At 31.0% G+C, this 18,095-nt stretch overlaps 1 protein-coding gene across 4 annotated transcripts in view; it reads right to left on the minus strand.

Annotated features, from left to right (window-relative positions):
- The window catches only part of nes (lysophosphatidylcholine acyltransferase 3 protein nessy), an 86,728-nt gene that overhangs the window by 52,327 nt on the left and 16,306 nt on the right, over positions 1 to 18,095 (minus strand). For 3 of the 4 annotated variants that reach the window (XM_075376857.1, XM_075376852.1, XM_075376864.1), the window contains 2 exons: positions 12,423 to 12,530; positions 4,499 to 4,621 (listed from right to left, as the gene is read on the minus strand). In XM_075376857.1, the coding sequence (XP_075232972.1) occupies positions 4,499 to 4,621; positions 12,423 to 12,530 (231 nt within the window). Of the gene's footprint in view, positions 1 to 4,498; positions 4,622 to 12,422; positions 12,531 to 18,048; positions 18,068 to 18,095 lie in introns of those variants that run through there. The other variant, XM_075376870.1, reaches the window with a different exon arrangement.

Below are 18,095 nucleotides of genomic sequence, written 5' to 3' on the forward strand. Positions count from 1 at the left end.
CTCGAATGAGATCACTCAATTCCGCTTGACTCAGTCTGTGCGGTTTATCATATTTTTCGTCAAAATCAGAGTCATGGGATGTGGAAGGCTTGTTGGGTTCTTAGTGTCTTCATTTTCTACTTCAATCTCATAATTTTAGGGTGAAGTAGGGACTGATAAACTATCTGAATGTGGAATAAAACGAATAGTAGATGGAAGATTAGGGTATTAAACTGTTCCTCTTCTTCACTGACAATCCTGCCTTTATAAGTGGAGTCATGCAGAAATAGCAGTTATCTGTATAAGGTTTGTAGGTTCCCGCCAAATCACAGGCAAAGTAAAAGCCATAATCTCTTTTTATTTTTCAGCCACTCTCATAGTATAACTGAACAAGAGTTGAAACATACACGTGAAGCCCACATGGACTAATCCTGGTTCCCTACCTTCATACCAAAATAATGCTGATAAGCAGTCTTCACAAAAGGTGTCAGTTTGTGATTCTGTGATAAAAATGTTATTTCACCACAAATGTAACAAAAATTATTCACTGAATTTAAACATTTTTGTGGCATTTTGATTTAACAAATTTTTCACTTCAAAAGCACTCACTTCAAACTCACATTCACAGCAACAGTAATAATGTTTATAACCTAAAAACAGCTGGAGAACATTGCGTTTTGTCATTTAACATGTGTGACAACTCCAAAAACAAAATTACCCCAAACTAAAAATGAAGATCGGGTAAAAAATGATGTGTCATTGTATCTCCAAACCAAGAGCAGTCATTTTTATGGTAATTTTTTAATTGGAACAGATAGAAATACAAGAATATCGAAACCAAGAGCTAATCGGTCATTTTTATGGTAATGTTTGAATTGAACATATAGAAATACAAGAATAAGCTGTTTTTGAGCCTGAAAAATTTTCATTGTCGGGCAGTGTTATTAACCTGTGACTGTAAAAAGATTTTTACAATAAATAATTATTCAATAATAACAATAAAAAAAATTAGAAGTTATTAGTGAAATAAAATTTTATGGACTTTTAAAAATGTGTATATGTAATTTAATAGGCATTATTACATACATGCTTATGTAATAGATTTGGTGAAACATCTGATATGTAATATTAATAGAAAATTATAATTTAGAATCTTATTATTTTTTAATTTTCTAGTTTAATTTCTGTTACATTAAAGTTAACTGCAGAATGACTGAAAAATAGACCCTCACAAGAACAACATATACACCGTGCATGCCTGATGTTTAATAAATTGCAAAAAATTCTTATCTTTTAGTTCATTACTCCTCTGATATTGTCGGACAATATTCTCCCTAAATTGGAATTTATCATCATTTTGTTTGTTTTTGTTACCAATTATATAACTGCTGTTTGGTTTGACATAATTCTTCTTATCTTAATTCTTCTAATCTTAATTTGTGTACACATTCTCTAGTTTTAAATTTTCTCTCTTTATATTCATCATCCTCTCTTAATCTTTTTATTATTTCGTTGGTCTTAACGTTTTCTTCCACTTTATATTTATCACCTTCTCTTAATCTTTTTATTATTTTTTTGTTTCCAACAATTTTTTCCTGTTTATTTTTTTTTTTGCAACATTTTCTTCCTTTTTATTATTTCTTTGGCTTTAACATTTTCTTCCTCTTTATATTTATCATCTTTTAATTTTTTATTCTTCCTTTCTTGACATTTTCATATTCATCTTCTTATTGTTTTTTTTTTTTTTTTTTTATAGATATATTGGGTATTTCTTTGTCATCTTTTTTTTTCCTGTATGATTGTTTCTTTTTCATTTTTTATTATTCACCAAATAATCCAATAATGAAAACTGGATATTTTACACCATAAGGTACAAATTAACATTTGTAACCAGTAAACAGGAGTAAACTAAATGAAATAGTTAATTATTATTAACTATTTATACTACACACCAGAAATCTGAAATTTTTGTTAATCAGCAACTCACGAAGATACAAATAATACTGATCTAGTAATACGAGTAATAATGGGACTTTTACTCCATTCTAATACTTCATGTAAGATTGTTGAATAATTTGTATAAATATTTGATCTTAATAAAATAATATTTCAGCAATTTTGTAACTGTCCACTTTATTAAAGAATTGGAAGATCATATATATCTCATTTAAAAACGAAATAAGTTTATATAAGTGCAGCAAAAAAAAATGTACATATGTGTTATTTAATAGGTGTTCAAGGGAGACATTTTTATAAAGAAAAATGTCAATAGGATTTTATTCACCTGTAATTCTTCTCTGTATGTTATTGATGATTGGTTTTTATTTAGTACAAGTTTCATTTTTAAATATAGATCATTATTGTAATCAATCAAAACACCAAGAAAATTAATGTTTTATTATCTTCAATTTTGATGGTAAATTTTATTCTATTATTATTATAAACTGTGTTTAAATATAATTCCTAGTTGTCAAAAATAATCAGTTTTTTTACAATTACAAAAATTATTTCCTGTGGGACATAAATCAACAACGAAGGAAATCAAGGGGAGCCCTAAAATGCTTTGCTCAAAGATTAAAAACATCTACATTTAGTTTAAAAAAACTATACAAAGGAATGAAAATCCCAAAAATTCTATTTATATTACAGCCCATTTCATAAGGATTATTTAGGAAAAAAAGATTTTGTGATTATCCCTTTCATTCTTGAGAGTTTAATGCTAAACCATTTTTAAAAATCTTAAAGAGATGCAAAAATAAGATTTTTTTCCTGCCTTGTCACTTAGAAAAATGTTATTTTTTCTCTAGAATTCCCACAGTTGAGAGAGCAAAACTTAAAAATTTCATGATTGGATGAAAAATAAACAAATAACAAACTATTTTACAGATGCTTTTTGTCTTGTGACATCTGACTAGCAAATCATGAAAACCTCATAACTTAACCTCATAACTTGAATGGCCTTAATTTAACATAACAAAAATGAGATGGTGGGTGAGATAGTATGGTTGAATCGACATGGAATGACCCTACAGTAAAAAGGAAGCATGCATTTTTTTAACTACAAATTAAGTATTTACTCAAAATTATCTGCAACAAATTAGCAACATAAAATTTCCATATAACAGAGACTGTAAGAAATTTTTTCCACTTTATTATTATCGACGATTACTTTTCTTTCTTTCTTTTCCCTGTTTAGCTTCCAGTAATTACCGTTCAGAAAATACTTCAAAGGATGTATGAGGATGCTATGTATGAGTGTAAATGAAGTGTAGTCTTGTACAGTCTCAGTTTGACCACTACTGAGATGTGTGGTTAATTGAAATCCAACCACCAAAGGCTTCCACGATCTAATATTCAAATCCGTGTAAAAATAACTGACTTTTCTAGGACTTGAATGGTGGAACTCTTGACTTCCAAATCAGCTTCCAAATCAGACAGTAAAGATTGTGTGAGAGTAAAAAACAACACTGGCATTCTGTTATAGAACAAATAATATTAATAATTAAATATCTCTCCTGAGAATGCTTTCAGAGAATGTTCAAAGGGTTGATGCTAAAAAAACAATGGAAACTTTTTATAATTAATTCAAATAATTTGAAAATTTGATGGTTATGGTAAACACCTTTGTCAAATTCAGCATTCTAATTATAAAAATTAAACCCATTATATTTGATCCAGAATTCAAAATGAAATCTTTTTACTTATAGACAGTGAAATAGATTTGTTGTATAAAAACAGTTTATGTCTCTCATTTTTTAAAAAAAACCAAGTGTATTTTTGAATATTTAGAACATCTATAAGATATTAATAACTGTAAGAAATCAACTGTAGCATCTATATACAATACATATGTATGCAGAATACTGCATTAGATAAGCATAAAATTCAACGTTCTGTTAAAGGATTAAATTTGTATTTATTTTTGACATGAAATAATAGGGTTTTTAGCATAAAACTTTCAAAGATAAAATGTTGTTTCATTACATAACACATAATATAATACAGTTGCCTAACTACTTCAAAACTCCTGACAAGGATTTATAGAATATCTGTGAAATGATCTCAAAGTATTCCATCTTTTTATTTTTTCTTCAAAATTTTCATCTTTCTTTTTGTTTAAAATGGAAAATTGTTAGTTCATTATTGTATTCGACTGGATCAAAAGTAAAATAAAATAAATGACCCTGATTTTGAGACAGTTTTCTTTTGGATCCCATCTTACTTAAATGAGTGCATGGTAAAATAATTCTGTTATTATGAAAAATGTAATCATTTTTAAATAACAGACAATAAACCTTACTGTACAACTTGATAACAACATTATCAGATTCATTCCAACAAACTAAGTCAAGAATTTCAGATATCTTTTTCCTAGAAAAATTTATTCATACAGACATTCCACTCAATATATTTTAATCATACATCATTTTAAAAAGAACAAAATAATTTGAAATGAGAAAAACATCTTAACTGCAAAGATCTAAAATCATGTATAACTATTTAATTTGTACTTGCATACCTGTTAGCAAATATGTCATAGTAAAACCTAGTGTGATTATAGGACCATGTATCGTTCCCTGGAATACATTTAATATGGCATACACAACCAAGACAGTTGCTATTGTATGTAAAGTATCCTGACCTAGAAATGAAATAAAAAAAAAAAATTAATAAAAGCACATAGTCAACAAGTTTTAATCACATAAAATATAGAATACAAAATAAATTAATAGCACATAAAAAACCCCAAATGAGTTTGTTAATACAAAGTTGCAGAATTAATGGAACATTATATAGTAATCCATATAATTGAACTTAAAGAATAGGTATGCAAAAGTAACCACCAAATTAAAACATATAAATTAAAAGAATGCACTTTAATATAAAGATATAATATAAAGAATATAATGTAATAAAACAGTTTTACAGACACAAAAAAGATGGGGAAGACTCAGGCTCATTTAAAAGAGCATTGTACATTAATCTTACTTTATTCAAGATCTCTCCTGAATAGTAAACTGGACTAGGCAGCAGATACAGTACAAAAATGTATTTGCTGAGCAGGCAAAAATTGCATCAAATTAACACATAACATCTCTAATCTAAATGGAAATTTTCCATTATAAATAAAAAGAAAACCATTAAAAATTTTAGTTTTTTAAATTTTAAAATGAGTAATTAAATTAGTTTTTTTATGGTTACTAAAATGAGGTCCCCAAAAACAAAGAGTATACACAGCAAGATATTTAAAAAAAAAAACAACAAAAAACATCAATTAACTGAAATCTATATCGTGTTGATCTTAATTCACTGTATTTTATAGACACTGAATCAAAGTTTACTGATAATCTTACATTTCTGTAAACTAATTAATAATTAAAACTATGTTCCTATCTACAGTGAGTTATTCAATACAAAAAAATAAAATAATAAATAGATTATGACTGATAGTTTAACATAGATAGCATAAATACACATAAGATGATCTGAGTAAATATGCAAAAGTTAGAAAATTGCATTAAGAAGTATTAAAATAGTAGGAGCTGGAATGTGTTAAGAAATACATTTGGGAAAGTGTGATAAGTGAAGTTGAAACAATACTGCTAGGGAAGAAAAATGGGAAACAGGTTGTAAGAATGTAGAGATTGGGAGAGGAAAATTTATCAAAGGACAAAAGTGAAACTGAAATGAAATGACAAAACTTATCACAGGAAAAAATGAAATGAGAATTTTTTTTTTTTAGGGCGAAAAACGGTTGAACGTTATCATCGCCCGGAATTTCATTTTATTTTTTAAAAAATAAATATATAAATAAAAGTAATTAAAGCTGTTAGATAAAATGAAAACTTAAAACTACTATCACAGGAAACAAAATCCGGAATGGGTGTAAAAGGCCCATTCTCGGATAACTAAAACACTAAAAAAAAAAACACTAACATGTAACTACGTTAAAAACCAACATATTAAAAATAAATAAAACTTAAAACTAAAAAAGGAGATAAAACTTAAAACTATCATGTTTAAAGTCTTACAACTAATATCACAAAAATCTTACAAATAATATCACAGACGAATTTGTAAAACATAAAAAAAATATGAATATATATATATATATATATATATATATATATATATATAAAATTTGACAAATTCCGATAGGGAGTGTAAAAGGCTCGCTACTCTGATAACAAAAACAATACATAGGACTAAAGTAATTAAATTTTTGTTATGTTAAATTTTTTGTTATGTTAAATTTTTTGTATTAACCCTATACTACGCAAAAACAGAAACATCCGGTTTAAAACCTCTTTATCATTACACAAGATATCACGGATGTTTCTGGGTAGTTTAAATTTACGACGCAATGCCGCATAACATATGCAGTCCACGAGTATGTGGCGCAAAGTCACGCGGCTGTTGCATCGTGCGCATAAAGGTGCTTGTCCTCTTGTCAACAGGTACTCGTGTGTCCTACCCGCAATCGACATAGAACTACTTCCTCACGCCGGGGTTTTCTGTATGAGGAGTCCCATGGTAACACAGAATCTTTAATCTGATGGAGTTTATTATCAACGGCAGCCGTCCAGTCACCTTGCCACCTTGCTCTTACCGATTGTTTTACATAGTTAATAAAATCAGAAGTAGCAACTCGGGTGGTGAAAGGAGGCTGGTTACATGCTTCTTTGGCAGCGGAATCTGCATGTTCATTAGCTGGAATCCCTACGTGGCTAGGGACCCAGCAAAAACTTACTTCTGTGTTGCGATTATTCAACTCAGCGATTGCGTTATAAATTTCAATGACGATAGGATGTTTGGAATAAAAGTTTTTTAAGGCTTGGAGAGCACTACACGAGTCACTGCAAATAAGAATTTTTCTATATTTAGGGTTAATGATGTTTAGAGCCTTATTTATAGCGTATAGTTCAGCGGTAAACACACTCGTAATACCGGGTAGACCAAACATATAAGTTCTTTCATTGACAACAAATGCACAGCCAACTGTATAGTTTTGTTCCGATCCAACTTGACGTAGGTAGAAATAGTAATAGTCTCTCCGTTCAGAAAAACTTGCGGAATAGAAGGGTTTCGTAGCCGAGAAAAAACTACACAATTTGTTTTTTCGGCTGAAAATGTGAAACCAGTAATCCTGGACCAAGCTTCAGATGAGATATAGTGTTCTGCAGTAGTCTCTCTGCTGTGGGTGTTGAACGGCTTGCAATGTAAATAGCAAAATCGTCAGCAAATAGAGAACACGAGACAGGAGCCTGCACACATTTGGTGATACTGTTTATGGCTATAGAAAATAAGGTGGCACTTAATACACTACCTTGAGGCACTCCATTCTCCAAGATGACACTATCTGAGAGCGAATCATCCACACGAACACGAGCCGTTCGGTGATTTAAGAATCCCCGGATAAAAGCAAGCATATTGCCCTTGATTCCTCATTCTTTGAGTGTTAAGAATACCACTCGCCAGGCTGTGTCATACGCCTTTTTTATATCGAAGAAGATAGCGACAAGGTGCTGGCGATTGAGGAAAGCGTTTTGTATGGCTATTTCTAGTGACACTAGATGGTCAATGGAAGATCGTCCTTGTCGGAAACCACACTGTTCTGGAGATAGAAGCCATGTTTCTCCAAGTACCATGTAAGCCTGCGGTTTACCATTCTCTCCATTATTTTACACAAAACGCTTGTTAATGAAATAGGGCGGTAGCTTGAGGGGTTGGTTTTGTCTTTACCAGGTTTTAGTACTGGTATAATAGATGCTTCTGACCAGCCGGGTGGGAAGACTTGTTCGGAGAATAAACCGTTGAAAATATTCAAAAGTTGTAGTGCCGAATTAGGAAGGTGTGAAAGCATGGAAAGGCGAATGTTGTCCGGTCCAGGGGAAGTGTCCCGTGAGTTTTTAAGTGCATGTAACAATTCTTTAAATACGAATGGAGTGTTTAATTCACCAACCGAATCAACAATGTTTAACGATAATACTTCTATTTGTATTTTGTACCTTTGAAAATCGTTATTATATGATGAGGTGAGAGACACCGAGCGGAAAGATTTTGCTAGACTATTTGCCACTGCCGAAGGTGATGAAAGGAGTTCTCCTTCATCTATAAGACCGAGAATAGATTGTTTCGGTGATCCGAAAATTGCACGAATTTTCTTCCATACAGTAGAGGTGGGAGTAGTGCGTGAGATAGTGCTCACGAATTTCGTCCATGAATTCCTCTTAGCGTTCAAGAATACCCGACGGCACACCGCTGTAGCCCTGCGGTATAAATTTAGATGTTCTGCTGTAGGCCTACGAATAAATTTGCGTAGTGCCTGCCGTCGATTCCTAATAGCATTTTTGCAATCACCGTTCCACCATGGAACGAAAGGACGTCTAGGATTACCCGATGTTTGTGGGATATATCTGTTGGCATTCTCAATTATCATGGACGTAAAAGAGGAATATTGGTCGAAGATGATCGCTCCATCGTCATACTGCGATTGGAATGCTTTATGGTATCCACTCCAATCTGCCTTTTCAACAATCCATCTCCGTGGCCTTCTTTTAATCTCGCAGTCTACACCGAAACCAATAATAATTGGTCTATGATCACTGCCGTGAAAGTCATCACAAACAGACCAATTAAAATGAGGAAGTAAATTCGGCGAGCATATGGAGAGATCAATGTTAGATACAGTACCAGATGATGACATGAATGTGTGTGATCCATGATTCAGTAGACAAAGGTCCAGGTCTTGTCTCACTCTGTTTATCATATTTCCTCAAGTGGAGCAGAAGATTGAGCCCCAGGAAATATGATGGGCATTGAAGTCTCCTTCTATTAACGATGGAGATGGTATTTGGTTGAGGAGATTTGAGACATCTAGAGCACTGAACTCAGTGTTCGGTGAGAGATACAAGTTGCAGATATGCAATTTGAAGGGGATAGAGACCTTTACTGCAATAGCAGGAATGACAGTGGTTAGTTGAATTCTTGTAGCCGACACCCCATTCTTCATGAAAATCGCCACTCCACCACTCTCCCTACTGTCTACTAGGCAGTCGTATCTCTCACAGAAGTATCCTCTGAGTGTAATTGGGTCATGTTGTAGAAGGTGAGTTTCTTGGAAACACATGATTAGTGGATCATGTGCGTGCGCCAGTACTCTTATGCATTTAATGCGGGACCGAATACCTCGAACATTCCACTGAATAATGTTCATAAGTGTAAAAAAAAAAAAAAAAATTTCAGAAATGTAATAAATTAGCTGTACGTGATTCGGTTTTTATTTTTTGTATTTTTTATTTTAAGGAACTCTGATACCCTATGGTCGGGTGGTTCTTCAACCATATCCTCAAGTATATGAGGTGATGGTGGAGGAGATTTATTTGAATGGGATGCTGCAGTTGACATCCCAGAGGAGATACGTTATCTGGGTACCCTTTACGGGGAGCTTATTAGGTGGCTAACTGCCAGCTGTGATAGTCGCTACTCGTGTCGGTACGACTTTTGGAACAGGAACTTTCGTATGTATCACACTGTTAGATTCACTAACTGCGACGGAGGACTTTTTATTCATTTTTGTCAACTCTGAGATAGTGGCTTTAAGTGAAGCTACTTGATCAGAAAGCATCTGAACAAGTTTTTTAAGCTCATTGCAGGATCCGCACCGCTGATTATTAACATTTGTAGGAATTTGTTTAGATGTAGCGGTGGCAAAAGATACATCTGGTTTAACCAGGTTCTGTAAATTGTTTATCTTTTTATATTCTCTACGTGCAGCCGGGAAAGATAGTTTTTGCTCCGTACAGATTTTAAGAATTGCCTTTTCTTCTTTAAAAGTTGGGCAATCTCGGGAGCGGGCTGTATGTGGACCACTGCAGTTTGCACATTTTTCATTTTCTTCGCAGTTAGTGTCGTTGTGACCTTCTTTACCACATCGAGCACAGATCTCAGTTTTCGTGCAAGATGTAGTGTGACCAAAACCTTGGCATCTGAAACATCGCCGTGGGTTGGGTATGAATGGTCGTACCCGAACCGAGAGGTAACCCACTTTAATCTTCTCTGGTGGAACAGGGAGACTGAATGTTAGTATAAGAGACGGTGTCGGTTCTTCTGTTCCGTTCTGCCGTTTCATTATACGTTTCACTTCAACAACATCTTGGTGGCAAAGCTCATCAACTATTTCAGAGATATCTATATCTAAGAGGTCTCGACAAAAAATTTCACCCCCGCTCGTATTTAACGTTTTGTGGCTTTCTGCACTTATATTTATACCACCCATATTACGGAGATGTAAGATAGATCGACTCTGTTCATTGTTGAATGTTTCAATCAGAATCGATCAGTCACGTAATTTCCTGATATTCTTCGGGGAGCCACTTGCACCTGTTATGGTTTTGCTTATTAAGAAAGGTGAAACCTTTTGAAGGGAGCCACCTTCCTTACTATTTCTGAGAACAACGAATCTAATATTTTTAGAATTCGATTCTAATAAGTAATGGTTCTCTTCAGTTGGACTTTTATCCTCGTCAGACAAAGCTGACCGAGGTCTCTTCACAAGACTGGATTTGGTGGTTTTTTCAGATGGACCACCAACCATCATTGTGTTTATTATTGGAACTGAAATTTTGGTCCCACGAGTACCGGCGAAAAATGGACCACTCCAGCAGAGCGCACGCGTAGTGGAGCTACAGCTAAATACAACTGGGTTCGCCCTGGTGCCCAGAGGACATCGTTCGAGACTCACTACGTAGAGCCATTCACCCATCGGCACGATTTGTTTCCAACTTGGGTTACGGTTGCGTTTCGTAAGATGTCGCAACACCACAGAGTGTAAATGTAAGAAATATCAGTGTAGGTTGTTGTTGTGTAATTGTGTATGTTGTAATTTATGTAGTGTTCTTGGTGTAGTATATGTGTATAATGTAAAGTGTTCTGCAGCTCATTGTATAGTGGGAAGAAAAGCTGCAGAGGCTATGCCCGTGGGGACGCCAACCCCCAAAGTCTTAAAGAATAAGATTCCCCGTCGGGGTGAAATGAGAATTAGAACACATTCACACTAAGGTAAATATTTTAAGGAATTTCAAAAGAATCTAATGAAAGTTTAAAAGTTTAAAAATATAGCTCTATCAACAAATGAAATAATCAGAATTACTGCTGCTTTCCTTTAAATCTTTGAAGCAAAAAAAAAAGATTTAAAGGAAAAATTTATTAAACTTTTAAATGCCTTTTAGCTGTATGAACATTATCACAATCAAAACGCAGGATCGGATAAAAATATTCCTCAATTTAACATCTCACATGTAAAAAAGGCTGCTAGGATAATTTAAAGTACTTTGTTTTTATATCATGTAATGGAACATAACAAATCATATCCATGCTCCTTATTATTGAGTATGTGGTTTTGAAGAATACAATGCCTTATTATCTTTACCCCAACTGTAATAAACGACTGATTTTAGCTCAATCATAAAGTTACATTCACAATGACTTTTAAGCTTCTTAAAAAGAATGTTAATTATAATAACAACATTCATAATAAAATAGTAAAAAAAAAAATAATAATAAATTTTTTGCTGTAATAAACTTTAATTTAAAATTAAAAAATCATTTGGCTTACTTGCAAAAAAAATGTTTTTCGAAATTTACGTTTTTTAGAATTTTACTTTTCTCACTATTTGAGTAATAAATGTTATCCACAAAATTGAATTGTAAGAATAAAATTAAGAATGTAAAAGATTAATAACTGAGAAATACAAAGAATAAGATGTTATAAACTCAGCATTAGCAATTTTAAATTAAGTTTAAAAAAAAATTTAATTCAAAAAAATTAAAATTTAGAAGCAAAAGTGCATTTGAATTGGTTTTGCTAATGATCACCATCAGTAACTACAAATGAATTAATAAAAATAATACAATCTTGTCAAATATAGGGTAACACAAGCAGTTCAAGTGAAAAGCAAAAGGGTTAGCTAATCTACACCACTGTTTGTTTCCATCTGGACTGGCCACCATGCTCTGTTAAACGCGCCTTATACAAAGTAGGATAAGATGTTGCAAAGCATATCATTTTTTTAGACTTTATAAGCAGATTTTGAGTCCTAAGAGTGAACAAATATATTAAATATATTTTGAGCATCTAGTTCTACAGTTTAATTTGGTAAAAGGTTCTTGAGTATGTCTTGATTTTCTTAAACATGAGGCATTGCAACAAATGGCTTATAAATAATATTTCACAGAAAACCTTTTACAGGTAATGAGTATAACCAATAAAAAAAAATCACCATCAATGTAAAGTACCCATAATCAGTAGATATTAGAAATGAAGTTTTTAAGGATCGCAAATTTAACAAATCATATGGAGTACAAGAATTTTCAATATATATTTTATGAGAACAAAAAAAAGATGTATTACAGAAATCTCTATTAAAAGAAAAACCACCCACCATAATTGAAATAATCAATTGCCAACCCTGCGAAGAAAAAGTATGCATGTTGTAATTGTGGATACTTTCCATACAAGTAATATCTGTGAAACAACACGACAGGAAAACCTGAAACAAAAATGGAAACTTTTTAAGTAATACCTGCCTAAATAAATTTGAAAGCAATTACATGTAAAAGTAATATATTTATAAAATGTTATATATAACTTTGACTAATATACCTTTTATTAAATATACCCTTTATTTAATATAACTTCTACTAAAATGTAAAAGTTTTATAAATATATGAAATCCTCAAATAAAGAACTTCTTTTTCAAGGCTGAAAAAAATTATGTTTTATGTAGATTTTTCAATCTCGCGTTGAAATCTATTCACCAATCGATCTAACTTTGGTTTACTAAACTAACCAATCTAGCTCTGCCCAAAAATACAACTGTTCTGGTTCAATCACAAATAAATGAAAATCTATTAAAGCAATTACTTAAGTGTTAACTTAACAAAAAATCAACCAACAAGCAGTAGTCCACATTATCACTAATTGAAAAGTTTGATATCAAAATAAGGAATCACATGCCCTCTGTACCGTGATTCCTAACGCACAACAAAAGCCATAAATCTAAATTTAATACTGAACTTGTTTCTCTTAAAACAAAGCAGATGTATTATTCATTGTCATTTTATTTCACTTTCCTTCATGAAATATTCTTAATAATTTTAGCAAACTTTCATCCAGAACCACATTTATATCAAGAATTCATTTTGTACTTTTCTTAACTTGTTCTTTTTAACTGCACAATAGAAGAGAATAGAAAATAGAATATATAATAGAAGAATAAGTTGGCAATTTCTTAAAATAAAGGATCAAATAAAGAAAACACGATTAATTTTTATTTCATAACAGTTACTTATTGTGAAATTGACCTATTTTAAACAGTTATATTTTCATGGTTAAATTTTTAAATTTAGCCATTTAACGGTGTAAAGGTAACAAAAGATAATTTTTTTTCTCCATTTCAAATAAAACCATTACAACAAAATTACAATAGAAACTGTGAATTAAAAAATATTAGTAAAGGCATTTTAGATTTCGGAAGATTGTAAAAGGTTTTACAATCTAATAAAACAAAATTTTTATTTTTTTTATTTATTCACCATATACATTTGTGTGTGGGAGTATGATGTGAAAATTTTTTGTGTACATAAATAGTCATACCTGATTTTTAACAGTTTCAACTAACACAGAATTCTTTGGGATAAGGCTGAGAGATGTGCATACATATTGATATGAACAGCTATATTTATTTTTTATTTTGATAAAGACAACTACATACAATCATTAACCACTAAAAAAGATCAAAAAATTGCAGTGATGATATATCCAACCTTTCCTGTGCTCTGATAATTACTTCATTAACCTGTATGGCAGGAGGAGTTTTTCTTTAAAAACAATATACAGAGGTAATTTTGATCCATCAGAAGTAATGGAAAACATAACATACAACTTTATTTTTCATTACCATCAGTGCGAATCGTTTTCCCCTTTTTGCTTACAGTTTTGTCAAATGACATTTCAAAATATACGGGGGATTGATCGGCGTTTCATATTTGGGAAGGCAAATAGCCTTTATCTTTTCTAAGATTTATTGTGTATTTGTAAAAATGTAATATTTTTTGTTCATAAGAGTCTGGAAGTCGTTGAGAAATGGTCAATCGTCTTATTGACAAATCATTTCGTGCAAAAAATCGTGTTATCCATCCACGGCTTGCTTTAAAATCACCTTTATTCAATGATTTAGCGATTTCACGAGCATATGATTGACACATTTCTGTAGTGACAGCATAACCGCATTTCCTTTTTTTCATAACAAAGTCATACAATTTTTTTTCTATGTCTGTGTATTTTGGTTTTAAGCCACGAAAAACCCTTTTATTATCAGTGCCTTTCAGCAGAAGTTGTTTCTTCTTAAGCCAGTCTCGAATGCAGCTTTCATCTACGTCAAATTTTCTTCCTGCAGCCCGATTTACTGATTTAACACGCAGTTTTTCATTTACTGTAAATTTTCCAAAAAATTACATTAAAACAACGCTGTCATATTTTATCTGCAGTGCAGCATTTTGTTAAATCTGGGCAATTATGACCAACTGCTTGTTAGAAAATAACATGGCCGACTGGTATGATTAAATTAATTATTGAAATGGGCGAGTAAGATAATGTTTATTAATCTTTTTCAGGTCTGAATTTTTGCATAATTGTCACTTGATGATTCATATATCTGTCTGCAGTTACAGTACAGCTGTGATGATTTATGTACTGTAACTCCAGGACGACTTCCCCGATTTTATCTAAAAAATCTGATGTTTTCACCAAATGACTTCCTTACATTTACACATTTTTTTTAAAATGGAAAGTACATAAAATTTATTTTATTAATAACTTATGATATTTTTCTTATTTTTTTTTATTGTTAATATTGAATTAACAATTTTTTGACAATCACAAGGCTAATAAATCAATATATTTAAATTGAAAAAAAAGGTAAAAAAAACGAGATTAAGTCGGAACCGATGTGCCTTCCAAGATCCAAATATTTCACTAAAATTATATTTCGCTATAACTCTATAATCAATGAAACTAAGTACCACTTATCGTTGGAAAGCTTTCAATGGGGGTTTATTACTGCAGATCCAGTTTTTTACTTATTATTTTTATCTTATTAAAAAAAATTTTTTGGATTTTGGTTTTTTTTTGGACATTTTTGATTCAATCAATTGCAATCAACGGGGAGGTGCACAACGAGAAATTACAACAATACTAAATCAAACATTTCACCATCATACGGCTAACCGTTTTTGTTATGCGACATACATACGTACAAACGTCACGCCGAAACTATTCAAAATCGATACTTCCGTTGAAATCTGAAAAGCGAAATTTTTCGCTATCGTAATACTTCCTTTACTTCGTATAAGTAAAACTTATCAAACGATCCATTGTATTGTTACTGTGGCGGATAACATACACACTCGGCAATTGTACACAACGAAAGTGACAAATTTTGTTTGAAATTGTGAAAACAAAACTGTTTTTAACCTAAGTTAGATATCAATTTCGTAAAGAGGATTAAATATATTGCAGTTCTTTAACAATATAATGATTGCTGAATAGTAGTCATTTGGTTGAAATTAACAAAATATCAAATAATTTATCAATCTTATAAATGCTATTGGGTGCATGACGATCTGAAGTTAATTTTTAAAGATTTTAAAATGTTCTTATTTGGTATTTCTAATTTCTCTAAAGCCAAGATCGATTAAGCAAATTCCGCTATCATAAAATCATATGGTACTACTTTCTTTTATTTTATAATGAATACTTAATTCATCCTCTGAAGTAATGCTTAACTGTGGACTCGGAGATTAAACAAAAAAAAAAAAAAGAAATGAATACTTAATTTAATTTTTCGTGCTTGACGTAATTAAAATGGCAGTCACTGTTTTAACATTGTGTATGTTTTGTTTAGCGGGACATCAATACAAATGATTTTAAGTAAAGTTACTCAAATTTTTATTACATTTTGTTAAGTAATAGAAATGGATATTCAGGAGAGAAAAAAGGCAAACATTCATTTTAAACGTAGGAATGGTGCGTGCAGCAGATTTATTATAATGCTATTATTTTAAATTCGGATCAGGCTGTACCGGCTGACGGATACGATTAGAGGGTTCACAAAACATTATCTAAATTATTTTTAGTGATTCAATCGAACAGAAGTTTTTATATAAATATGACATAAATATCTACGTAAATAAGATGTTTTACAAAAAAAATTTACAGTGAAAATTTCAGCGTGTAGTTTGTGCATATAATTTATGAACTGTTATTCAGTTAATTTTTAGCCTATAACAGCTGTTTTTTTTTTCTTCTTAATATTAACTGGTTTGTATTAGAGCGGTGAAAAATTAGCATTTGTGATGTGCAAAAAAAAAAACAAAGGAAAACGCCATTATGATAAATGGAAAAATAAAATGTTTTTCGTAGGATCCACTCCGAAAAAATACTTACCCTTAAGCACTTTAATTATCGGAAAATTAGTAACACAGAACGCAATTTTTTTTCTTTTTTAATTACAAAGATTCATTTTGTTAATTAAAAAACAAAAATATCAAATAATACAGAATTGGTTTATAGAATATTTTGAAAAAGTGAAAAAAAAAGCTGTTCATAATAGAAGGCCATAAGAATGTGTCAAGGTTTTTTGATCTTGAACTGGAATAATTTCGTTGAGGTAAGACAATCACTTGCCTTAAAGTATGAAACAAGAAAACTGCAATTTTTTCAGATAATACACATGTACTGTAGGTATAATCAGTCAGATACATTTCAAATGGAAAAATTTAATGGCAAGATTGTCAACTGATAAAAATGTTAAAGACTCATTGTAGACTCAGTATTGAAATAAACATGCTTATTTGTTATCTGAGGAAAAATATTGAAATATCCATTGCTTGGAATTTCTAGTAAAATTGGATAGCTAGAATAAAATTGAATGGCAGCTTGTATAATGTGTACAAAAGAAAAGTATTCAGCTTTTTTTTAAAATTAAAGTACTAATTATTTACAAAAATGAGATTATTAGACCACATGTATATGTGTGCTTTTATAGTAAGAGAACTACTTTCACAGTGAAAATACCTTTTTTTTATTAATTTTTATACAAACATGCCAATGAATGATGAAAAAGATTTTTAGTTATTACATAAGTTTACAGTTTTGTGTGTGTGTGATGCAGAATGTTAGGGAAGAAGCCTTGAACTAAAGCATTAAGTACACTGTACAACCTAAAGAAAAATGAGAATTTATTTTTAGCAGATGCCTCACATTTACAAAACTGGACTTGTATGGTGTGGAAATATGCAATGAAATAACATCTGTAAGTAAATTAGGTGGTATTATTCATTATCTGCTGTGGTTTGGGTAAAAATTAAATTCAAAAATCTTACTATTAATTATGATATTTATCTATGTATTGAATAATATTACAAATTTCATACTACCTGACTGAATCACACTACTGGTAAAAACAGTCAAATCCACTAGATTGAATTTCTGACCCCAAATTTTGTGATTTTTTTTTGTATTAAAGAGAAGAATAGACATTCGTCTATGAATTAATGTAATAGACTCTTTGACTGAGACACATTAAAGAAAAAAATAAATATATTATACATTTTTTTAAATAAAAATATAAAACGAAGATTTTCAGAACCAAAATTGTTGAAAATGAGGTTTAATTTGAATAAAAAATTATTAAAATTCAGATTGCAGTCATTCTTTATTTTTTGTATGCAAATAATGAACTGTACAAAAAATTACAGGAAATTTGAAAAAAAAAATTTTTTAATTTAAATTTTATTTAGCGATTCTTGAGACACTGTTCAAAAATAAAAAGTTTTCAATAATAATAATCGTGCATTCTTAGCAACTTTTGTCAACAGAATTGTAATTTCATTTTTAAATCTGCTAAGTTAATAATAACTCAGTTTAGAATAGTAACGAAAGAAAAGCAACTTCATATCACAATAAATGCTTTTAAACTAATTCAATAACTAACTGCACATACATACCACCTTATCTTGAATCTCAGTAATCCACATCAAATGTATATCATATG

The sequence above is a fragment of the Lycorma delicatula genome, chromosome 1 (genome assembly GCF_047948215.1).
Source record: "Lycorma delicatula isolate Av1 chromosome 1, ASM4794821v1, whole genome shotgun sequence".
NCBI classification, from domain to species: Eukaryota; Metazoa; Arthropoda; class Insecta; order Hemiptera; family Fulgoridae; genus Lycorma; species Lycorma delicatula.